General features: G+C 37.5%; 1 protein-coding gene across 7 annotated transcripts in view; it reads left to right on the top strand.

Moving 5' to 3' along the window:
• UNC5D (unc-5 netrin receptor D) overlaps positions 1-26,468 on the top strand; it is a 576,267-nt gene that overhangs the window by 296,373 nt on the left and 253,426 nt on the right. Inside the window, exon 1 of one of the 7 annotated variants that reach the window (XM_003902636.5) lies at positions 21,263-26,449. The exons of the other annotated variants lie outside the window; for them this stretch is intronic. Within the exon in view, the coding sequence (XP_003902685.1) occupies positions 26,362-26,449 (88 nt within the window). The 5' untranslated portion in view covers positions 21,263-26,361. Of the gene's footprint in view, positions 1-21,262; positions 26,450-26,468 lie in introns of those variants that run through there. 7 annotated transcript variants of the gene reach the window in all.

A 26,468-nucleotide genomic window follows, 5' to 3' on the forward strand; every position in this document is an offset into this window, starting at 1 on the left:
AAAAAAAAAAAAAAACACTTTGGAGATTCCCAGGATACTAGGAGTTATTTGCCAGGAAAAGGGAACAAAAACCAAATATATATTTCACAGTATCATACGCATCATTGCCTATGTTGAAATAGATAGTATCAGTTATTGCATGTTTTTGCACCTGTGATCAGTTACCACCTGCTGCCTCTGACTTTTTTTAGTGACAATAAGACATCATTGCTGAGGTTGTAATAAATAGCCTCTTACAACCTCTGCCTCAAGAGGTGACCCTGAGACCAAGAAACATTTGATTCCACCATATCCTCACCAGTTAGCTCGGGATGCACTGGGAAGCTCAGTAGAGACAAACAGCCTTGTTCAACATCTCAGCTTGGCCAGACAAGTCAGGCCTGCTGTCTGTAAGTTCGAATCAATCCACTTGATTTTCTAAAGGGGAAGCTTTCCACATTTTTTTGTCCTGGGTGGTATACACAAGTGAAGCAAAAGCTCCCTGCTGCCTTCTGCCTTCACTTGCCAGGAAAATGGATGTTTTCAGAGATGACACATATAAATCAATGTCTGATATTTATTTAATGTCACATCTAAATTATTAATTCACTCTTGACAGGAACAAATGTACAGTAAAATTTACTAATTTGGACTAATTGAGGGAAAGGCCAATTAATATATGCAAAACCTCCATTAACTGGCCTCCAACTAAGAGGACTTCAATTAATCATTTTTTTGTTGTTGGCCTTCCCTTGAGTATAAGAGATTTGCATCTCCTAGGAAAATAAGTTTTCAGGGACTTTCCTCTTCAAAAGAGATTTCTAGATTATACCTTAAGGCCTATATAAGAACAGCTCTTCTTTTGCTGATTCTTTCCATACATAGCACCATGATGGACTGTGAAATCCTGAGATGCCAAGGAAATACTGAAATGAGGCCTTGTGTAAATACAATGAACATGATTTTTGGCTAACCTGTGGTAGTTTAGGACCAGTATATAAAATCATGTTAATAATTCTGTTTGCACGGAATAGTAAAATGAACATTTTAGGTGATTTAAGTCTTAATTTTTATAGCTGGTGCAATGGTGTGTTTCTATAGTCCCAGCCACTTGGGAGGCTCAGGTGGGAGGATCGCTTGAGCCCAGGAATTCAAGGCCAGCCTGACCAATGTAGCGAGTTTCCTGCTCTAAGATTAAAAAAAAAAAAGGTCTTAATTTTCACAATCCCCTTCCAGGAAGAAGTTGTGTGTCTATTCCTATGTTAAATAGAAGAAAATACAGGTTTAGAGGAGTTAAGTAAATTGCTGAAGGCCTCACAATAATCTAATCCAGGAATATACAATCTTTTGGCTTTTCTGGGCCACATTGAAAGAAGAAGAATTGTCTTGGGCCACACATAAAATACATTAACAATAGCTGATGAGCTAAAAAATAATCACAAAAAACTCAGTTTTAAGAAAGTTTATGAATTTGTGTTGGGCTACATTCAAAGCTGTCCTGGGCTGCATGTAGCCACATGACATAGGTTGGATGTGCTTGATCTAAACTCAAGCTGTCTGACTCTGAAACTGATACACTTAACCTTGACCAGGACCCTCTGAGTGCCTGGCTATTCAAAGGAGGAGATGGTCTTGACAGGCAATGGTTGCCTCCACATCAGATCTGGTCTAGCAGAAGATGGGTGATATGTTGGTAGGATTCAAAAATTGAAATGATGTTGAGATATTTAAATTGTATTCTACCTCTAAGATACTGATATACTGTGATTCTAACTAGAATACACCCCCAATCAAAACACCTCACGTTGTTAGACTATCAACTAATGGAGGTTATACTACAGTAAAACACGTTAAAAGTATAAAATATAAGTTCAAAAGTTTACTTTTCCCTTTCATATACTCATGCAAGTAAGGTTAAGGGTTATCTGAGCTGGACGCAGTGGCTCATGCCTGTGATGCCAGCACTTTGGTGGGCAGAAGCAAAAAGATTGCTTGAGGTCAAGAGTTCAAGACCAGCCTCAGCAACATGGTGAGACCCCATATGTCTCTAAGACATTATAAAATTAGCCAGGCATGTGCTTATATAGTCTTAACTACTCAGGAGGCTGAGGCAAGAGGATCACTTGAGCCTGAGAGTTCAAGGCTAACAGTGAGCTTTATATATATATATACACACACACACATATACATATATATACATATATGTGTATATATATATTACTCAATGGAGATCCTTGACTATCATGTAGAATGCAGGTGTCTGACATCCTTTGAAAACAGAGGTCTTTATCTAGCTTCAACAATCTGCTCCTCCCCTGGTCTTGTGTGCATTTTAAATTGGCTGGGTGAACTTACCCATTTTAGAAAATACAGAGATGTATCATTCTAAGGTATTATAATACCGAATTAGTAGCTATATATTAAGGAGGTTTTGCTATAAAAATTTATGAATCTATTAAATTATGGAGATATGGTTGCAGATGTGTTTGTTGGATATAGGACCCCACAAATGGCGTCTTGCTATATTACCCAGACTGGCCTTGACCTCCTGACCTCAAGCAATCTGCCTACCTCAGCCTCCCAATGTGCTGGGATTACAGATGTGAGCCACCATGCCTGGCCTCACTCCTTTATTCGCATCTCTTCCTCTTCTCTGTAGCTTCCTACCTGCCTTCTCACGCCTTTCCTCCAGGCTCCCACGTACACCTTGCAGCACATGCTTTCTTTGGTTTTTCTAGTATTCCAGACAGGCTCCCACCTCTGGGACTTCACACTTGCTATTTCCTGATCTTGACGTGTTCTTCCCATAATATCCATGTGCATTATTTCCTCATCTCCTTTGCCTTTTGCCTTCTTGGGCCCTCCCTTTTTCTTTTTTTTAAACTGAGACAGTCTCACTCTGTCGCCCAGGCTGGAGTGCAATGGCACAATCTTAGCTCACTGCAACCTCCACCTCCCAGGTTCAAGTGATTCTCCTGCCTCAGCCTCCCAAGCAGCTGGGATGGGATTACAGGGACATGCCACCACGCCCAGTTGATTTGTTTGTATTTAGTAGAGTTGAGGTTTCACCATGTTGGTCAGGCTGGTCTCAAACTCCTGACCTCAAGTGATCCACCTGCCTTGGCCTCCCAAAGTGCTGGGATTACAGGTGTGAGCCACCATGCCTGGCCAGGCCCTTCTTAACCAAGCTATTCTAAGTTGTAATCCTCTCTCATCCAACATTCCTAGTTCTTCTCCCCTGCTTTATTTTTTCCTACAGCATTTACTTGTCATCTAACACACTATATACTTGTTAACATTGAGTGCCTTGTTCCTTCCAAGAATGTGAGCTACTTGAGGGGCAAGGATTTTGTCTCTTTTTTTGCCAAGTATTCCAAACTCCGATTACAGAGCCTTGTACAGAGAAAGCACCAAAGATATTGCTGAATGAGAATGGTGTGTGTATAATGATTGTTTACCTGTTAAACAGGTTCTTTTAAAATCCATGAAGAGTTTGCTTTCTAAAACCAAATGATGCAGTAAACTGGCCATTTTGTTTACATCCCCCATTTGTTTAACATTTTTAAGCTACTGCAAACATACATTTCACCAATAGATTTTCTAGACTTCCAGCTAACTAAATTGGAATCAATTGGTGATCATTATACATACAAGCCATGTAAGAAAACCATTGGTGAAAAGGATGGAAAAGTCCTCCAAGTGAAAAAATGATTTAATGAAGTTGTTGAATATGGCATTTCAAGGCAGAACCCTTCTACCCGGCATGACCCTTAGCTGAGTCCATTTTGCATCTCTGCAGCCACACGAACACTTGACATGCAGATTCCCTATGCAGGAAAACATAGTTGAGCAGTTCATGTGCAACAGTGCAGACCCAGATTGCTAGTGTGCAACCTTCTCTCCCTCATTAACTTGCTGCAAACGCTGTCAGCCTCCCATGCCATCACATACCCATCTGCCAGACTCTTACACAGCTAGGGAGTGAGCAAACGATGGCTTTTGAGAGAAACCTTTAAAAGAACCATTATTAGGAATGCCAAGTGATCTGTCTCTGCATGGGAGAGCAGATGGAAGTCACTGCAACCAACCAGGAAGAGTCAAAGCCCAACACATTTCTAGGCTGGCTTGTGTACAACATTCCAGTCAAAGTGGATAGTCTCGTAGTTGCTAGAAATTAGGTTATGATAGAAAATGGCCCTTTGGTCTTTGTATCCTGACCCAAGAGATGCTACTAACCAAATATACCTTTCAACATTGCTTTATGTTGTTTGAATTTAGCATTTCTCTGGCTTTTTGTGTCTGAAAATATTTTCTCTTTCCTTAGTGGCAATTCAAACATAAAGAGAAATCAACATTTTAAAATTCAGATAAGCAGGAGTTAGTTTACAGTTAGAGATTTTGAGCACACTGCTTTTGTGTGATAATATTTGAAATTTATTTCCACAAGTTATTGCACATTCATTTCTGGAGTTTTCATTGCAGAAAATTGCCAGAAGGAATGGATTTTGTCTTCTTCAGCTGGCAGAACAATTTTCCACCTGTCGCCCAAATATTTGATGAGAAGGATTATGTTGCCGGCTCTGAAAGTTTATACTGTGGATCCTTTGAAAGTGAAAGGGTCTAATGAAACTACTACCTGATATCAGAGTCCAGCTTGCTAAAGTGTCTATGAAGTCGTGGATTGATTTCCGGTGGTTAGGGCAATTTCTGAAAGACTAGCTTCAATGACACAAACACACTCACATAGTTCTGAACCTGCAGTATGGCACAAATGATGTTTTTCATCTTTTGTGTTGTAACTGTTTTCTTGTATTCAGAAAAACTCTTGTGGCCTTGCCAAAGATCTGAATTAATTGCCTGAAATTATTATTGTTCATCTTCTTGGTAAATGTAACCAAGAAACAGCACTGATGCATGGGTATAAATGAAATTGGCATTTGATTTCAGGTTCAAGTGATTTGCTGTCTCCACTGAGTTTAATATTTCTCTCTAGTTTGTTTAGGTATATAGATGGCATAGTAAGTACAATCAACAAAATACAGATCAGGGCTGGGTGGGATGGCTCATGCCTATAATCCCAGCACTTTAGAAGACTGAGGCGGGTGGATCACTTGAAGTCGGGAGTTTGAGACCAGCCTGGACAACATGGCGAAACCTCGTCTCTACTAAAAATACAAAATTTAGCTGGATGTGGTGACAGGTGCCTGTAATCCCAGCTACTTGGGAGGCTGAGGCGGGAGAATCACTTGAACCTGGGAGGTGGAGGTTGCAGTGAGCCAAGATCGTGCCACTGCACTCCAGTCTGGGCAACAAAATGAGACTCTGTCTCAAAAAACAAAGAAAAACAGATTTTTAAAGTCCATATGTAAGGGCGACAACCTTTTAAACTGTCAGAATAAATATAAAACTATTTTTCCTTGTTTCTTTCTTCTTTCCTTGTATCCTGCTTTATGGATATAATAAGTATTAATAATATTTCTGCTATCAAAAGAATTTTTTTGAAGTGTAGACTTTACCATGTCGCAATAAGACCCCTTCAGCTGACTCAGAGAAGGAGCTAAAATTCTTGGACTGGCATTCATGTCCCTGGATAATGACACCCTGACTTAGTTTTTCTATCTTAGTTTCCCCTACCCCATCAACGGTTCAAGCCCATCAAACTGAACTATTGTCTCCTGCTGGTTCCTGTCTGATTACCTAATTCCCATGCTTTTTATTTTTCATGTCATTTATCATCCTACTTATTTATCAAACTTAAATATTGCCTACCCATTGTGAGCCAGCACAAATTCCACTTTCTTGAAAAAGCCTTTCATGAGATATGCAGCAAGAAATGATGTCTTATTTTCCGGTCTTGGACCACTTCATAGACATTGTTTACAGAATTTTTCATGTTATATTTTTGATTCCCATCAGTTGCATGCAAATCTGGAATAAGACAGATTTGATCATGAAGAGCATTTTGTTGTATTGTTGTTAATGTGGAAATAACAGCCTTGCTCCAAACGGAATTGCCTGTTTTTCTCCTGAAAATCTGTTCTGGTTTGCACCAGACGTTTGTACTTCTCACAGCTCATAAGTGTCACCTGGCTTGTCATTTGGTGGTGGTCCACCACTAGCACAGCCACGGCAGTATGTTGAGGGCTTCGACAATCTGCTAGAAGCCACTGTGTTGATCATAATCTTTCCTGCATCATGCCATCAATAGATGGAAGCCAAACAGCCTTTGTACAGGATTGGCTCAAGATGTTAGAATGAAAAAGCTGATAGTAAGTTCTTCAACTTTCCTCCTAACACTTTCTCTACTATCTCTCCCAAATTCATCTACCCAGATTTCCCCTTTCAACCTCAATCTCTGGGTTCTTCTTCCTTCCTGTATCCAGCACAAGCCCCTACAGATATCTTTATTTGCTTATTTTGTGCTTCCCAAGAAGAGCTTTACCATTTTGGGTAATTGGCAGTGTCCAAGTGTATGAGGAATCCCGGGTTGAACTTGCCATGTCTTATTTCAGTTCAGTGTTATTTTTACTTGAAAATATAGAGGCTTTGTTTTTGTTAACTAGATATATCATAAAGCAGTAATCTAAATTTGCCTGAACTTTAAGTTGAAATGGATGATAAGACAAGCGTCTTATTTGAGGTCATGCCGTTCTCTTTACTGACATTCTTAAAAACCTGCATTCATTCATTTCTGCTGTTACAATCATTTTGGTACAAGAGTTTTTAAAGCATTAATTGAAGATTTCGATGTTGTCCAGCCTTTTAGTAGTTGAGAGTTTCTTCCCTCTCTTTCACCCTTTCAAAGATCCTCCCTTTAGACCTTCTCTCCCCAAAGCCACATATACTGCCCCATTTTCAGACACATGCCTCTCTTTAACTTTTCTAAGACATCTGGAATGTGTATAGAGTACCTAGACTATCATTCAATTGTGTTCAAAGAATTTGGGAACCAGGCATATGGGTGGAAAAACTAGAAATGGTAGGAACCAATTATCCTTGCTGGTGGGATGGCCTGAAACAAAGCAAATCTTAATATGAGGAACAACTGAAAATAGGCAATATTTTTGTCATGGTTTCCTTTTGCTCTTAAAGGGAGGAAAGTGAGACCGGCGGGATGGACCCATAATTAGGAGGGTATAGTTTACCTGTTAGTATGCAGACCAGTGCTGTTCTGGAGCCAGAAAAGATTTAAAAGACCACTGTCCTCTTGATGTTAGTGTGGAGTCCTCAATGCCATGGGCTTGCAAAGCAGTTGAGGTGAGTGCCTAATTTTCAGAGTTTCATACAGCATAATGCAAAGTATGAATTACTCGCAATGCATTTCTTTGACTTGGCTGGAGCTTTTTAAATTCAGCAGGGTTATACTGATAATGATGGATGTCTGAGTTTGTTCAGGGCTGCCATAACAAAGTACTATTGACTGGGTAGCTTACAAACAACAGAAATTTATTTCCTGTAGTTCTGGAGCTTGGGAAGTCCAAGCTCAAAGTGCTAGCAGTTTCAGTGTCTGGTGCAGGACTGCTTCCTCACAGACAGCTGTCTTCTAACCATAACATCACATGGTAGAAAGAACGAGGGATCTCAGAGGTGCCCCTTTCATAAGGGCACTAATCTCATTCATGAAGGCAGAGCACTTCCCAAAGGCCCCCATCCCATCTTATTATCACCATTGGGGTTAAGATTTCAACATGAATATTTGGTGGGCATAAGCATTGTTGCAATGGAATAATCAGAGATGTGGAAAATGTTTTGCCTGAGAACTTTTTAAAATACTGAAAAAAAAGCACTTGCGTATCTTTAACCTTGATGACAATTATTTACTATCAAATAGCACTATTTTTCATATCCACTAATGTATTTTTAACAAGAGAAATAAGCGTTATTGATAACATTAAAGTGCCTTTTCTTTCACATCTCTTTCCACCTTCTTTCCCTTCCCCATTTTCTTAAAAGCAGCTCCTCTCAGTGATTTAATATCCTTCCATTTTATTTTTATATTTTAGCATACTTGTATGTACTTGTGAGTAATACATATTACATTCCTTTATGACTATGATTTATAAAAATTTACGAAAATAGAACCCTACAGAATATATCCTTCTGCAACATTTTTTATGCAACATAAATTGAATTTACATATGTTGGTAGATAGATCGATGGTCCCTTCTTACTGCAGTATAGTATTCTATTCTGTGAATATGTCATCTTTGATTTATTAGATCTACTATTGGTAGACAGGTATATTGATTTTAATTTTTCTCTGGAAAACATGTAGAACATATTTATGCATTTTTTGGCTCATGTTCTAGTAGAAATTTCTATATGTTTCCAATTATTAAAAGCTTTAGGAAGAACAATTATTTAAATAATGCTGTTTGGCAGGCAGAATCCTTTACAACATGGACTCCCTAGGAAGATGTGGTCAAAGGAATTGGATGTCATTGATGTAGTAGTGCACCTCTCTGCCTCTGAACAGGGCTAAATTTAACTCATCTTAGAAATTCTCTCTACTCTACCTTTAGAAAGAATACTAGAGTAGGAGTCCACAGATCCCTTTGGTTACATATTTGTGTCTCAGAACACAAGAGGTGGGGAATTTTTAACAACATTTGACCTAAAATCCTACTTCTATAATTGAAGCCTCATTCCCTCTTGCTTTCTCCAGAAGTAATGAAGAACAGCTACAAGCTTGCTTCTACTCTTAAAATAACTTCTTCTAATCCCATACGCTGATTTAAAGTATTTTCTTTTTTCCTTTAGCCTGCATGAGTCTAGTCTCTTTAGCCTTTTTTCTGGGGTTTCCTCCCTTAAGTCATTTGTATAGTTCTAATCAATTCTTTTTCAGATTTATCCATATCTTGTTTAGTTTCTAGGACTTAAAACCAAAATAATATGATCTTATAATGGTCTTTCTCATATGGGGCTGGCATGATTACCTCCCAGTTCTTATATATGACTTTCTGTACTTATGCTGATGCATGCATGTGTATATATCTATCCCTTTATTCAGGAAATATATATTGTGTCCCATCTGCTTAGCAGGCCTCATACATTTATAACATACCCACATGTGCACAAGCAGTACCGAGTGGCTGATTTATATTTAGTACGTGGCCCACTAGTTTGGCCAGATATGCCTCTTGATATGTTGTACAAAGGCATATTTGGCTATATAGGTATTTATTTAGTAGAATGATAAAGAGCACAGGGTGGGGGATTATTTAAAATATAAAAAAAGGTATCTAAAACATGTTATAGCAGAATTATTTCAAATAGCAAAACAAAGTAAACAACCTAAATGTTCATTGACAGATTGAATAAGTAAATCATGATATTTTCACATAATAGAATACTATAATGAAAATGCAAAAACTCAAAATACATGCATTGACAAAGGTGAACTGTAAAAACAACATTGAGTTCAAAAAAGCAATCAGAAGAATATGAATGGCTAAGAAACATGGAAAAAAAAGTTCAACATCCTTAGCCTTTAGAGAAAGCAAAACTGTACTCAGATACTACTTCACACGCACCAGGACGGCTGTAATCAAAAAGAAAGATAATAACAAGTGTTTGCAAGGATGTGGAGAAAATTAAACCCTCATACATTGCTGGTGGAAACGTGGAATGGTACAGGCACTTTGGAAGAGACTTTGGCTCTTCTTCAAAGTTAAGCATAGAGCTGCCATATGACCCTCCCTGCAAATTTTACACCTGGGTTATACTCTACTCAAGAAAAATGAAAACACATGTTCACATAAAATCTCATTCATGAAGAATCATAGCAGAGTTATCCCTAATAGATAAAATGTCCCAAATGCCTATCAACTGATGAATGAAAAAACAAGCAGTAGTATAGCCAGACAAGGAATATTATTTATCAATGTAAAAAAATGAAGCATCAACATATGCTACAACATGGATGAACTTTGAAAATACTGTGCTAAGTGAAAGAGGCCAGTCACAAATGGTCACATTTTACATGATTCCATTTATATGAAATACCCAAAGTAAGCAAATCCGTTAAGACAGAAAATAGATTGATGGTTGCGAAGGGCTGTGGAATAAGGAAGAGTGGGGAACAACTGTTAATGGGTTCAGGATTTCTTTTGGGGGCGATGAAAATGTTCTCAATTTAGATTGTGGTGATAGTTGTACAGCTCTGTGACTATATTATAACCATTGAATTGTACACTTTAAATTGGTGAATTATATGGTATGTGGGTTATATATCAGATGTTTTTATAAGATGCAATCAGAAGAATGTATGTATTCTGCTGCAGGTTTTATAAAGTTCAAAACCAATCGGCTAAACAGTATGTTGTCTAGGGTAGTATGTATACCCATGTGATAAAACCATGAACATATAAATGAGGGAGAGACCTGGAAAAGAAAGAAAAAAAAATCCAATCCAAAGTGGTGGTCATTACCATTGAGTTTCACATGAGGTTCATTACAGAGTCATCGTGCTGGGAAAGAAAGTCCCATTTTCTTAGACTGAGTGATGGATTTATTGTCCTGCTTTGTTTCTGATATTTACAATGCATATCTAATTTTAATAAATGCTTACTACCAAAAGTTTTGTTTGTATAAAATACTTCATAATGAAATTCAATACAGCTTTCTCTTTTTTTGAAGGAGATGGAGAATTGACATTAATGGAACAGTGTATGTTTATATTGTTCCTTTTTCACTCAAGAGACTGCTAGGGAGAGACAAAGGGTAACATCATGAAGAGATTGCTCATTGCTTTCTTAGACTAGTACATTAATGAGTCTTTGGTTGTACAAATATGAAATGTTTTGGATTAGAAAAAAGAGGGAATGCATTTTTTTTTCCAAAAAATGTGAAGTTTTAAAAAACTTTTTTGAAAGGGAGGAGGCAGAGGAGGAATAGATGTGAGCATGAGATGTGAGAGAAAATAACAAAGAAGAAAACGAGTGGGCATATTATTTTTATGAAAATGAATATCTGATATTCAATGTAAAATATGTTTTCCTACCACTTAAATGGCTTGCAGTACTCAGGATGTTAAATTAATCCTGCTATTCAACAAAGACTTTGTGTAATAAGTAAGTCAGGACATTTTTTTTTTTTTTTTAATTTTTAGGAAATCATGAAAAGGACCATGTTTTAAGAGTGGTTGACGTGTGACAGAGAAACAGTGTCTCAAATAACATAAAAAGATAACTGATTAACTAATGTAGAAGTGCATAAATTAAACAAAAACAAAAACAAAACAGAGTCCCCAAAATTCTGAGACCTCTAGGCTTCTGCCTCGTAAGCACCCTGTTGAAGTTACAAGCAGTTAGTTGATTCTAATGCTGTAGTTTCCAGCCCCATGATGGATTGTTTGGTGAGAATTTCAACTGAATCTCAAAAGATCATATGACCCTGGGTTAGAAGATTATTCTCCCATCCAAAGTGTTCCTAGTGACCTCTTTTATTTGTGTTTCTATTTTTAGATACCCACTTTTCAAAATTGTTAAAAGGTTACATGATATTTTAAGTATCTGCTCTAAGGTTGTTACGGGCTTAGCTAAATTGGTTCTCATCAGCATTAGCACCTTAATGAACACATTGTCTATAGCCCAGCCATAATCAGAACGTTTTTATAAATTAGAGCAATGAGCCCAAACCACATGGTGGTTTGTGCATCCAAAGTCTTAGATTTCATAACACCATAACACCATGCTCCCCATCAGCAAACATGATACACAACACCGCCTGCTCATCCTACTATCTTCATAAAATATCTAGTGATTCTAAAATTAACATTTTTAAAAAAATTTTACTCTGGGAGTATTTTGGGGATAAATTATGTTACAATGCTTTAGATAACTGGTGTCATCCTTGGATGTCTAAAATCTGATTTGGGGAATCACTTTTCTAATCAGTTGTGCACCCACTTAGCAGTAATCTGATCTAAACTCTGTTCTCATCTTTGATGAGCTCTCATGTGAAGCCACAATCTAAATTCCCTCAAAGATAAATATTTCATTTGCCCTTTTTCTGATCAGAGGAGCCCTCACAGAACCCCAAGGGTTTATGAAGATGATTACAATGAGCTTGTGATTTCAATCAATTGCTGAAATGCCTTGGGATATTTTTACCCTGTGAACTGTTTTCGCAAAGAGAGGAAGTTTCATCTAGAAGAAAAGCAATCATTTAAGGCAACTTTGGGTTTAAATGTCAGATATTTTTTCACTGGAATCTCTGCTGTATGGTAGAAAGAACTCTTAAGAGCTGTGTTTCTAGAACCCTAACCTCAATTGTACTATTAACTACTTCAGTGAACCTAGACAAATTACTAAGTATCTAAGAAGATACTCATCTTGTTTATAAAACGTGAAACTGGATGACCTCTATTGTCTCTTCTAAGCCTTAATATGTAATGATTCTAAAAGTAGATTTGGACCACTCTCTTCCTTTCTGTTTTTTCCATAATGAAGACATCCCTAACATTCATCTAAAGATTTTTTCTTAAGCACTGTTTTCTTCAACCCACAACATAATATGATTTGTACCCTTGCTCTGAAAACTTGCTTGAATAAGCCTGATTAACAGCATTTGCCAATCAATGATTCTCTTTGATATCCAACAGTACAATAAAGCCTATTACATGGATCTAGATGTATTTCTTTCTTCAACTGTTTTTGTGATTTAGGAACCACTGTTTTTTTTGAGACGGAGTCTCGCTATGTCGCCCAAGCTGGCGTGCAGTGGTGCGATCTCGGCTCACTGCAAGCTCCGCCTCCCGGGTTTACGCCATTCTCCTGCCTCAGCCTCCGGAGTAGCTGGGACCACAGGCGCCCGCCACCTCGCCTGGCTAATTTTTTATATTTTTAGTAGAGACGGGGTTTCACCGTGTTAGCCAGGATGTTCTCGATCGCCTAACCTCATGATCCACCCGCCTCGACCTTCCAAAGTGCTGGGATTACAGGCATGAGCCACCGCGCCCGGCCCTGGAACTACTGGGGTTTTTTTTGTTTGTTTGTTTGTTTGTTTTTTGTTTTGTTTTGTTTTAAATAATTGCAATGGTACCATTGTATTATATATAGATTTTTGTTTTTTGTTTTTTTGAGACTGAGTCTTGTTCTGTCGCTTAGGCTGAGTGCAGTGGTGCACTCATGGCTCACTGCAGCCTCAATACCCAGGACCAAAGCAATCCTCCTAACTCAGCCTCCCAAGTGGCTAGAACTACAGACACATACCACAACATCTACCTAACTTTTTATATTTTGCAGGGACGGGGGTCTTACTATGTTGGCCAAGCTGATCTCGAATTCCTGGACATAAACAATCTTCCCACCTCGGCCTCCCAAAGTGCTGGAATTACAGGCATGAGCCACCATGACTGGCCTGTTGTATTAGTTAATCTGCAACATTAATTCACAATTTTAAAAAGCATCTATGCAAAGACATCCTGATATAAGTAGATAATTTTCAAGAAATGACAGACCTGATTATTCCCTTGAAGGTCATGAGGATAAAATCGAGTTGAAGTTTCAGAGCAACCTAAAAGTCCATTTGTAGCCTCTGAAATTAGGAATGTACTCTTTTAACTAACTTTTTTGTTTTAATTGTGCAGAAAAGCGATGTGTTACTTCAAAGGTATTTAGTCATAGTAAAATCCAGTTTAGCTATTTAAAAAGAAAATCTTCTTTTCTCTCCCTGCCCTGGAGTGTTCATGAAGAGTCTACAAATATAGTCCCTTATTTTGTGTGTGTCCCAAATATAACTGGCATAATTATCTTCATATTTGGCTCATTAAGCATTACATTTTTCTGTGATTCACTGCAGTGTGACACTGGCCCAGCAGTGAAATCATTCTCTGTGATACAAAGGGAAAAAGCCCGATTTTGTTCTAGTAGTTTTACCTTTAAGTCTATGATTACCAATTGAGAATGTTGCTTTGATGTATAATTAATCTCACTGAAGTCTGCTGTTTTCTACTTTCTCATAGAAAACTAGGAATCTGCATTTGCGACAGGCCCAGACTGTCCACCAAACCCAGACTGTCCACCAAACCCAGGGTCCACATTTATCTTGAAGGCTTACATTGTTCCCTGCAGTCCTGGGGAGAGTGGTACACTTTCCAGAAAGTGGCTCCCTGAGTCCTTGGACACTGCAGCTGTAATAATAGTGGGAACTGACCTCATCCATCTTGCCTGTTCTGCATATAGTCACTGCCTCAAAAGCATTTAGTACCTTGAAAGCCAAGCAGATTCCTAGATCACTGGCCTCTTCCACCTGAGCTGTAGTTGTCATAATCGTTTGAGCTGGGATTTGTGTGGAGTAGAGGTAGGGACTACATTCACAGGGTAAAATGGAAGACCAGTAAATTGTTTCTTTTTTTTTCTGTTTTTCTTTTTTGTTTTGTTCTTGCAATGCTAACATTTTAGTCTCTCCAGAATTATTTCCAAGCACTTTAAATATTGAGAGATAAAGAGTTCATTGTTTTCCCCATCTGAAGAAAATCCTTCTATTTTCTGCCATCTAAGAAAAGAGATTAATTAACCAGGAGGGATACATGCTTATCTCATATATACTAGTTTCCCCTGAGTATTCAAATGCCTCCCCCGATTTAAGAAAATGGCATACAAATGCCCAGTGTGCTTCAGTAATTGCATCCTTTGATATATCTGATCTTTGGGTACCCTCCATGTCTCCATCTGCTGCAGGCACACGGTCTTCCTCCTTGACCCTGTCTATAATGAAAGCGTAAATGACTATTTGTATCCATCATGGGTCAAAAGTTTCTGTGCCTTTATTTCTGCTCTCGTCACGTTTTATAATGGGGTTCCCTACGTAATGGAATGTCACTTAGAAAAAAAGATTTTTAAAAAATGACACCTATCGCTTGTACTCCGATACATCAAATGGTAAAAATTGTAGGCTGGCTTTTTGGTTACGTTTGTTTGTTTGTTTGTTTGTTTGTATTTTTGTTTTTGTTTTCTTCTCCTTGTTCCAAATTGAGACGTTTATGATTTTCCCTAATCCCTTTACCTTCAAGTACTTCCAGATTGATTTTCTTTTCTGGCCAGTGCTGTATATAGCAGGTGATCCAGTAGGGATTGTTTTTATTTGAATTATTTGTGTGTGATAATCATTGTATTCCAGAGTTCCTTCCTGAAAGATGGGCATCTGTCACAGTCAGTTCAGACCACTATAACAAAAATTCTGTAGACTGGGTGGCTTAAACAAGAGAAACTCATTGCTCGAAGTTCTTGGGGCTAAGTCCAAGATAAAGGTACTGGAAGATTCCCTGTCTGGTGAGGGCCAGCTTCCTTGTTAGCAGATGGCTGTTTCTTCTTTGTGCTCTCACATAAGGGAGAGCAGAATGAAAAGAAGCTCTCCTGTTTCTCCTGTTTTCTTTTTTTTTTTTTTTTTTCTTTTTGACTCTCACTCTGTCGCCCAGGCTGGAGTGCAGTGGCATGATCTCGACTCACCGCAACCTCTGCTTGCTGGGTTCAAGCGATTCTCCTGCCTCAGCCTCCTGAGTATCTGGGACCACAGGCACATGCCACCACACCCAGCTAATTTTTATATTTTTAATAGAGACAAAGTTTCACCATATTGGCCAGACTGGTCTCAAACTGCTGACCTCAGCCTCTCAATGTGCTGGGATTTACAGGCGTGAGCCACCACTCCTGGCCTTTCCTGTTTCTTCTAAGGGCACTATAATCCTGTTCATATGGTCACTACTCTCATGACCTAATTAATTTATAAGGGCCCCACCTCCTAACACCAGCGAATTGGGCATCAGATTTTCAACATTTTAATTTGGCAATGGGAAAGGGGAGGATACAATATTTAATCATTGACAATGCCCAGTTAAGTTTATCGTGAATTCTAGAAACAACTGGTTATTTTTATAGTTGATATAATATATAATCATTTGTCAATGCAAAAAAGTAATTTGTAGGCCTCAGTTTTCTTTTGTAGTTTTACATCTCAGGAATTATATAATATTATAAGGAGGAAATGGTAATGTAGCATATATCTAGAGTTTTTTTGATGAGCAACTCGTAATGGTGTTTGTCAGCTTTCTCTGACACTGTTGTGCCATTGTTTCCATCATACTGTCCACTTTAAACACTGTCTAAACACGGATTTTAATGTCTTTTAATGACATTGTCTTCATATGGGAGTACTAAGTGTGCTTATTTCTAATTTGCAGTTATGATGTTAAATTCTAACACTAATGTGACATCAACTATAAACACCATCACTGGTATCCTGTTTGAGAAACCTTGTGTTGATAGTTCTAAATGTACTTAAAGATCAATTCAAAATAAGTTACGTTTACTCTGGTCTTCTGCTGGAGAAACTGTGGGTTGATGATTCTAGATTTACTTCAAGATCAATTCAAAATAACTATGTTGACTCATTTATATAAAATAGTATCCAAAAAGTATTCAGGGCCATTTTTAAGTAAAGGTACCACAAAATAGGTCCTTCCTGGGATATACAGTGTCCTTTCTCTAATATTTGAAATGCTCAAAGATACTACATTTGATCAAGAAAGCCCTGTAGTCAAATGTGTTTTAATATATATTTGGGCTACAAAAAAAGATTGAGAGATAGAAGAAAATATATACATATATAGTGCAATAATATCAACATCCATTTTTTTCTTTCCCTTTCTATGCCTACTTACCTAACACGAAAATTTTGAAACTCTCTGAACTCCCACATATTTGCTCTGGAAGTTACCTCTAAATGTTAGGGAATGCCTCATTCCTCTTAGGGCACACTGACCCATTTGATTGATGGTTTAATATCTTCCCCCAAAGTACCAAGTAATGTTGGTTGTTTCTTTTAATTTCAAAACCTGTACAGTAGTAATACAGGCCATTAACAATCTCCTGACCCAGACCCTGGGTGCCAACAAAATTAAGTGCTTGCTATAAGCCACGGATACCTGCAAGCTATCAACCTATTGATGATAAATAGCAAACTATAATGGTCTAGCAATATGCACGTGATTGTCTGATTCCTATTTATTTGTACATGGAGGTAGGGTGCTGAGATAACTACGTAATTAAATCACATAATGCAATTAAATTTACTCTGTTAGAGTGCTCTTCTCCCCCCATTCTTCTTGCTGACAGTATGCATACCAGGCTTCACCCCAGTGCAACTAAGCTGATTAGGTATACTAAGCAGCTTAAGTATGTAATAGACTTTTTGTTGTTGTTGTTGCTGTTTTTTGTTTTTCTTTTATTGGTTTTGTTTTTTTTTTTGTTCGTTTGTTTTTGTTTTGTTTTTAAGCTCCATAAGTCAAATGCCAAAATCTCGAGGTACAACAGCAGGTCTTCCAGTGATGTACATAAAGCTCTTTACCAAACACATGATGGCAAAGGCAAGTAGCCTTAACCCTTCAAGAGCATCCAGGTCTCTAGAATTGGCTACTGGGTTGTAATGTTAGATATTGCTTTGTAAAGAAAAAATATGTAAAATATTCAGGCTTTTCCTGGAGTGCCATTGAGTAGACTGGGCTCTTGCTCTAGCAGTTTCTCCCTCACAAACAAAAAGTGATAATAATCTACAGGATGCGACTCTATCTCTGCTTTATCCTTCTCCACCCATCCCTTAACAATATCCTATTATAGACTGAGTGCGTATTATATGCCATACATTATCCAAGTTTATTTTCATGTAGCCACTGAATGCACACGATAACCTTGTGGTTTGATATTCTCTTTCTACCTGGAAGAATATAGAAGGTAAGGTAAGTTAGATATCTTGTCTAAGATCACACAGCTAAATAATAAGAAAGCTTGGATTTGAATCTAGCTCTGCCTTAACTCCAAAACCTACATTTGTTTCCCTGCAGCAGGTTGCCTCTTGATAAAAAATATCAGGAGGAACAATATTTTGTGCTTCAAATACAGCTTGGTTTAAATCTGTTTCTGACTGTGTCTAGCATTTTCTCCAAGGAGGATAAGGAAATTAAGCCCCCTCTGTTGTACAAGTTTCACATCCCAATCAAATAACTGTCAAATCAAATCAGGGCACAGCTTCTATTACTGGACACTGGTACCATGTGGTGTATTGTCAATCTTGACTAAATACCACATCCCAGCAGGCTCAACTAAATCTGTGTATTAGGAAAAATAACAAAGGAATTAAAGGATTTCATATGAGCATCAAAACTTCATCCTCATATCAATGTCTTAGGCGATTTCCAGAAGAAGGACTTTGTTGTGAAAAGAAGGTCATCTCATTAAGAAACTGAAAACAAATCCCATTTCTTTTCCTTTTCTTTATGAATCCTCCACATAAAGCATTAATTTCTATTTTTATTTTTTAAAGATGTATGTTCTTCCCTGCACAAGACCTGCTTTTGTCTAGAGATACCCATTCTGGTCAAAATTCTGTTGCATTTGGAATAGTTAAACTCATCTCTTGATTGCTGTAATCCAAAATTCTTTTAAAAATATGATCACGAATGAATTAATCAATTGGAAGAAATAACATAAAAAGCAAGGTGTGACTGGGCATGGTGGCTCCTGCCTGTAATTCTAGCACTTTGGGAGGCTAGAGGTGGGCTAATCATGAGGTGAGGAGGAGTTCGAGACCAGTCTGGCCACTATGGTGAAACCCTGTCTCTAATAAAAATACAAAAATTAGCCAGGTGTGGTGGTGTTCACCTGTTGTAGTCTCAGCTACTTGGGAGGCTGAGGCAGGAGAATCTTGAACCTGGGAGGCGAAGGTTGCAGTGAGCCGAGATCACGCCACTGTACTCCAGCCTGGGCAACAGAGCAAGACTCTGTCTCAAAAACAAAACAAACAAACAAAAACAAGGTGTTATTGGTATCATTTAAGATCTTGATGCTAAGACAATGAAATATATATATTCAAATTATGTTTTACTTCTTTTTAGATATTATAGAACCACATTCTCCTTAAAATTGTAAAACATAAAATTTAAATGATAAAAATATAAAGAAAGAATTCAGAAGGTGAACAAAAATAGTGGAAAAAATGGTTTAATATTTTGCTAGTAATCAGAAAGTATATATTAAGCAGTTAATATTATTTTTATCCATTAACTAACAAATATCTCAAAGATTATGTTCGAAGCTGGTGAAGATGAGGAAAATTGGTAAGCTGCTATAATGCTGGTGCCCATGTCAATTTGAATACTTGTTTTGAAAATAAATTTAGGGCAGGATACGGTGACTCATGCCTATAATTTTAACATTTTGGGAGGCCGAGGTGAGAGAATCACTTGACACCAGGAGTTCAAGACCATCCTGGGCAACAGAGAGAAAACATGTCTCCATAAAAAGTGAAAATAATTAGCTGGGCGTGGTGTCACACATCTGTAGTACCAGGTATTAAGGAGGCTGGGATGGGAGGACCACTTGACCCTGGAATTCGAGGCTGCAGTGAACTATGATGGCACTACTGCACTCCAGCCTGGAGAAGATCTTGTCTCAAAATAAGTAAATAAATAAAAAATAATAAAAATTTAAAAAGATATCTGCTAATGCATCATTTGCACTCAGTACACTTTATTGCAAAGATCATGGCCCACAGTATTTTTCCACAGATTTATTTATTTATGTTTACTTTTTAAAAAAATTTATGGCCGGGCGCGGTGGCTCAAGCCTGTAATCCCAGCACTTTGGGAGGCCGAGACGGGCGGATCACAAGGTCAGGAGATCGAGACCATCCTGGCTAACATGGTGAAACCCCGTCTCTACTAAAAATACAAAAAACAAGCCGGGCGAGGTGGCGGGCGCCTGTAGTCCCAGCTACTCGGGAGGCTGAGGCAGGAGAATGGCGTAAACCCAGGAGGCGGAGCTTGCAGTGAGCTGAGATCCGGCCACTGCATTCCAGTCTGGGCGACAAAGCGAGACTCCGTCTCAAAAAAAAAAAAAAAAATTTATTCAACACAAGTAAAGTCTCAGAGCTATTTAACCATTGGTGATATAAATAATGAAGGGTCTCACATCCTTTGCTTTCATGGAACCTATAGTCTAGATATACATAATATACATGAATAATTGCATACATGAATAATTGGGCATTGGTATACATGAATAGTTGCTTAGTCGTGTGAAGTATTATGGAAGGGCAAAGAAGAGGAATGTAACCAACCTAGGATTTGGGGAACTCTGGTAGCCTTACATAAGATGTGTCAACTAAGCTGAATCCAAAGGAGGAGAATCGGCTATAAGCAAAAGAGGGGGGACATTTGTATCATGGGGGAGAAGGAAAAGCATGTGTGTGAGCTCCAGGTGAAGAGCACTTAGATACCTAAAAGAAATGAGTGGCAGTCCCTATAGCTTCCAGGTGGTGAAGTGATTAGACATTGAAGCTGGTGATAAATACAGGGACCACATCATGAAAGGCCTCGTCAGTCATGATAAATATATATATACACACACACACACACACACACACATATATGTATAAGAATTTTATTCAAAAGACTGAGGAATTTTATCCAAAGGATTAAGAACTTCAAGACAGAATGACATATTTGAATTTGCATTTTGGAAAGAGCATTCTGCTTTGCAGTGTGTAGGAGGGATTGAAGGAGGGCAGGCAGAAGAGAAAAAGGATCCATTGTAGTCATGTAGGGAATGATGGTGGTGACTCAGACAAGCATAGGAACAATGAAGATGAAGAGCAATTGCTCAATTTGAAGGATATTTAAGAGAGGGAATCAATGGGGTTTAATGATGAATTCAATGAATGGAAGAAAAGTAGGTGATACCCAAGATCTAGCTTAGGGAACCCAGTGAATACCAGAGCCATTACGAGCTTTATGGAATGTAGGCCAAAAAACAGTATTGAGGCCAAGCAATAAGTCTGTTTGAGGCATAAAAGTTTGAGGGGTCTTCAGGACATTTAAGTAAATCTATTTAGAGGCAATTTTATGTGTAGAATTGAAGCTTCAGAGAGACAACTCTACTGAAAATATAAATTTGGGTATGATATAGATATGTGGAGGATTATAGTATCAATATACTAAAATTTGGATATAACTAAATATTAAATAGTAAAGAAATAGATCAACACTGACACACCTGCAGTCATTAGAATCAGTTTTATGAGGAGGTAATACCATGAAAAAAATGAGATAACATATTACAAATATATGTGTGTTCTATGTATACAAAACCAACCTATTAAGTACACATCTGAAACAGATACTAGAATGAATCATGTCTAATTATTAATAGTATTGGTCTTTGGGAATTTGGTGACAATGGGTAAGAATATTTTTAACACGTATTTGTATTTTTCTATAATTTAGTATAAACCATAATTTTCTATAATATATCATAAAATGTTAACTATGTTTTCAATTTTACTATATCGGATTGTAGAATGTTTACAAGTTACAAGATCACCATAAAAGATACTTTCCAAGATTTTGGAGGGTAAAATTTCTCAACAGAAAATAACACAAAATTTAGTTGTCAATTTAATATTTCGTGTTCCACCAAAAACAAAATTGGCATGATGAAAAAAAGTGCTGTTCTGGATGTCAGTGCAAAGAGGTTTTTATCCTGTGCCTGTGACTCAGAACTTGTTGGCAAGTTGTTTAGCCTCTGAGAGCCTGGATGATAGGAGAGTTGGTTTGAATTTTCCCTAAGGTGATCTTCCACCCTATTTTGCCTGTGTTCACATCACGTACCAAAATTTACATCAAACCATGTTCCAGTCAAATCAGCTAAATGAGATATGCAGCTAAATGGCCACAGTCTGAGATTTTATGTGACCTGACATCTAATAGGAGTGTACTTCTTTCAAAGAGAATTTAATGTTTGTTCCTTACAGTTTCGTTTTCCCTCTTTTGTTTCTTCTTTTTGTCATAAAAATATTGAAAATCCTTGCTGTATTAGTGTGCAGAACATAAAACATAAAGCTCTTCCTGAAAGGTAATTTTCCAGGAGTGAAAAAATATGAGAATGGTGTTTGATTGTTTAGTTTTCTGTCATTCAATGTTGCATTAAAACAACCATTTTTCCATAACTATGAATGGCCTCACTCTTGAAAACTGTCAGTTACAAATGAAAAGCAGTAACACTTTGAAAGCAAAACCTTTCCCAAATCCCACTAGGTTTTCATGAATTTGAAAATTTGTCAGTGGTACATGTTCATACACAAATGGATCCATTGTTGGGGGAGGAATTAAACAATTTACAAACTCCGTCTCCATATTCTCAGCAAAATATTCCTTTTTACATCTTAAAATGAATAATTGTTATAAATCTTATAATCTTATTCTTTTTCATTTTTTCCTAAATACATTTATATTTTGTTTTTCCTTGATACGTGGATTTTAATACACTAAAGTTAGAGACTATGAAGTGAAAGCTAGAATTGCCATAGTTTAGGAAGCCTTTTATATTCTTTCACTAAAACAGGTGTGTCTCTGTGTGTGTGTGTGTGTGTGTGTGTGTGTGTGTGTGTTTCCTGGTTATGTGTTTATTCTAGAAACCTAAAAATAGAGAAAAAGCAAAAAACTTAATACAAACTTGAATTACTAACATTGCAGGACCCAGAGAAAAACACCTGGACTCAATTTGACATCTTACTTCAGTCTCTTTGAATAAACTGTTATGGGAACAGGTGTCTCCGGTTAAATCACTGTATGTTTCCATTAGGGGACAAAGCTGTACCTGCCATCATAACTGGTGTAGAATCTCTGGCTTAGATCTAATTTGAGAGGCCAGTTTTGGAGATGACTGAAGTAAAAGCTAAAATGATGGTTACAAGTTAACAATCAAAGAAAAACAAAACTTTCCCTTGTGGCCCTCTTGGGAAACAAGTCACCTGTGTTAGTGTGGCTGAAAGAAGAACTGTCCTGTGTATTAGGACCAGCATAGGTTCTCCCGCATTCAAAGTATGCACAGCTGAACTGGTCTTAGGGCCCGTGCTGTAAACCAAGACAGCTTTCTTTCTATAATCTGGTGGTTACTCTGTGTCTGCATCTCTGAAAGTTCCTAGTTCAAGGCACGCAGAAAGGAGAGATGTTAGAATTGCTAGCAGAAAAACTTTAAACAAATTAAATTTAACCGAGTTGAATTGAACAAAGAACTGTTCACGAATCAAGCAGTCCTTGAACCAAAATAGGTTTAGAGAGACTCCACACTGCCACGTGGTCAAAGAAGATTTACGGACAGAAAAGGAAAGTGACGTTTAGAAAACGGAAGTGAAGTTCAGAAACAGCCAGATCAGTTACAGCTCAGTGTTTATCTTATTTGAACACGATGTGAACCATCGGCTTTAGGCATAATTTAAAATAGGAGGCAGCTTTAGTCTAAACTGAATTTAACAGACCCACATAAGACCAATGGTTTAATAAAATCTCAAACTCTTTAAAATGTGCATTCTAATGAAGATGATATTTAGCTCTACCTAACTTTTCAAGTTCCTTTCCATGTACTCGTAGCACGTAATATTTCAGCCATCCCACACTCCCTAAAATTTCTCTCTTACCTTTTAATCTCTGCACTATTGGAATACCTTCTCCAACTTGCTCACTTGGTCAGCACATTGATCCAGACTGTGATGAGGGATAATCTTCCCTGTGATGCCGGCCATAAACCCTCCCATGGACAGTTAGGCTGTCTCCTCTGTACCTGATGACACTTTGCATATACTTCCAATTTACTGTAGGCATTCTTGTCATAGATTTGTTACTATTTATCTCTATTTTTAGTCTGTGAGCTCCTGGCAGAAAGTAACTATGTCTTAGTCATCTTTGAATCCCTAGTACCTGGAACATTGTATAATCTTAGTAGGCATGCATACATGTCTATTTAAAAAAAAAAAATGTGTTAAATACATTGAATGTATTAAACTGATAAATTGGAGAATAATGAATGTGCTTTTGTAGGGTATACTGAAATTTGAAGTTCTTTAAGGAACTAAGAATGGCTCTTTGATCTCTTTGAATGTGTCTTAAGCGCTGTTTCCCATCTTTCATTCTGCAGGATTTAAGATCTGCTCAATAAAATAATATCTTAGTCATATATAAGATTTGCACAGGTGAGGTGAATGATGCAAACGCAATGATATAAAACATTTCCATTTTTATTACAGGTTAGGAAGAAAGAATAGTTTTTAAGTTAAAAATAAAAAACTTTTACTGGGGCCTAGGGAAAGAGTCTGTATTTCATAAATTGCATTAAATATTTGGTATGTAAAATTCTGGCTGCTGTTCTGCATTAAATGGGCAAAATGCATCCCCTATCTAATTAAGTAACCATATGGAGACAAGTCACATTTACATAAACAAAGGCAGAGAGCCTGGCTCTATTGTATTCTCTTTTAGATTATGTAACTTGGTTTTCCTGCTATGGCTTTCTGCTCTGAGTTGCACATTGCCATGGACCAATATACTCACAGTAAATGAATGGAAGTTAAAGAGCTAATTCTAAGGAGCCTTACTCTATTTACATATTGCAGTGAGAGGGTCTCTGGAATATTATGAAATCTCCTATGCTTATTAACTACTCGCATATTAAAGCCAATAGTTTTGGGACCTGGCCAACAGGAAACCCATTGTGTATTAGCCTGCTTTGCAAGATAGTCATGTGCCTGGTGTACAGTGTAACCATTTCACTGTATGTTTATTGAATAAGTGCTTCACAGCATGTGTTCAGAATTTTTTACCTAACAGAATTTTACTAATGTAGCTACAGGGAGCAAATGATAAAGAAGTGTTATAAGCAAGGGTCCATATCACTAAGACTCTGAGATGAAAATGACACTAGCAATCGGAAAATCAAATTATAAATGTTAGGATAAATTTGGGGATGGAAATCATAGGGATGATAATTGTAATTGTTTCCTTTTTATGCTATTCTTTGTCCACACAGTGATGATGCTGAAGGTGGTGGTCATGGTGCTGCATAATATGTATGTAACGTTTAACCACTTACTCTATTTTTACATATATTTTAACATCACAAAACCCCAACAGATTTTAGTCATCCATTTTTGTGGATGAGAAAAATGGAACATCAGGGTTAAATTACTCACCCAAGGTCACAGAGTTAACGCACACTTTATCAGGGTATTTGATTCTCATGTAAACTTCTTTAGTTTTAGCAGATTTAGTCTTTGCTTTTTGGTGTGGTTCCTGTTTACACTTTGAAACAAATACCTGTATAGTGAAAAGACAAGCACACTTTGGAGACAGAAAGGGAGAAAAAAAGTGATATGTATTTCAAAGTAATATCCTCTTAAGAAAAAAGTATACAAATAATTTAGAATGTCTCAAAACCTCTTGATGCTCAACTTCATTTAATAATCCAATGGATGAGGATTTTATGAATTCCAATTTTGGATGACTGTGGGCCCCGTTGTGCCCAATTACATTACAAATACAACACATCAAATGATCAAATATTGGCAGTTTATTATGGTTAACCCTAATAGAATGGCACTGCCTTTGGCCGAGTTGTTTTTCTTGCTAATGTTCACCACATCCTTATATTTTAATTGGAATTTTAGTTGTTAAATATTTCTGCTTTAAAAGAAACATTTATTTCTAAATGAAACACAGAAAAATTCTTATTATTTTATTCTCAAACAATGATTCTTTGACTTCTTTATTCCTGACTTTGGTGAGCATGTCTAGTCAGTTAAATATAGTTAGTAGAACGCTAGTTCTCAAAAATATTTATTTTCTCAAGGCCTTCTTTGGGAAGGGTTCCTAACACACCCATCCTGACCTGGAATCGCAGTCCCGCTGACAGATTAACCAAATGATCTTTAAGGTAAATGTCACACTTATTGTAAGTGAAGCAGTGACTCACAGATAATGTGTGTTTTTATATCATCTTTTGGTTTTATGAACTGCACCCTATTACCCTACGACAGGCATTCACTAAATTAGAGTATCAGACTTGTAAGAGTCTATTCCTCTGAAACAAAATGGAATTCTGAGGTGGCTGGAATCAGAGACCTGCATTCAAGTTCTGAGCCCACCAATTACTGTCAGTGCAGCCTTAGACAAGGCACATAATGAAAGCATCTTCTCAGTTGCACAGTGACACCCACCTCGGAGAGTTCTGTGTCTCTTAAATGATCAAATCCATGTAGAAGACTTATTACCACAATCTGTAGTCACTTGGTAAATGGCAGCTCTTATTTTGACTTTCTGCTAACGGAGTTTCCACGTTCCTTAGCCTACCAAGGTTCTTTCCTGAACAGCTGATGGCATTAGGATTTAATTAAGTGAGGCTTGGAGTGCTGGCTTTGTGTAAGAAGGAAGATGTAGCTGTATCAGTGAGGAATGTTTTCTGTCACAACAGACAATCTATCAGTTGCTTTAAATAAGTAGGGATCGTTAAAAAAAAAAAAAAAAAAACAAAGCTGCAATATATTATCTGGGGGTGGATGATCCTGGTGTTAGTTAAAGCTCTCAGTGATGTCTGTGCTGGAACTTCTGGATTCCTGTTGGACTTTTCCTCCCGAACCTCCCCAGGTAAGTCAGGAACAAACAG

This window comes from Papio anubis, chromosome 8, assembly GCF_008728515.1.
Source record: "Papio anubis isolate 15944 chromosome 8, Panubis1.0, whole genome shotgun sequence".
Lineage (NCBI taxonomy): Eukaryota > Metazoa > Chordata > Mammalia > Primates > Cercopithecidae > Papio > Papio anubis.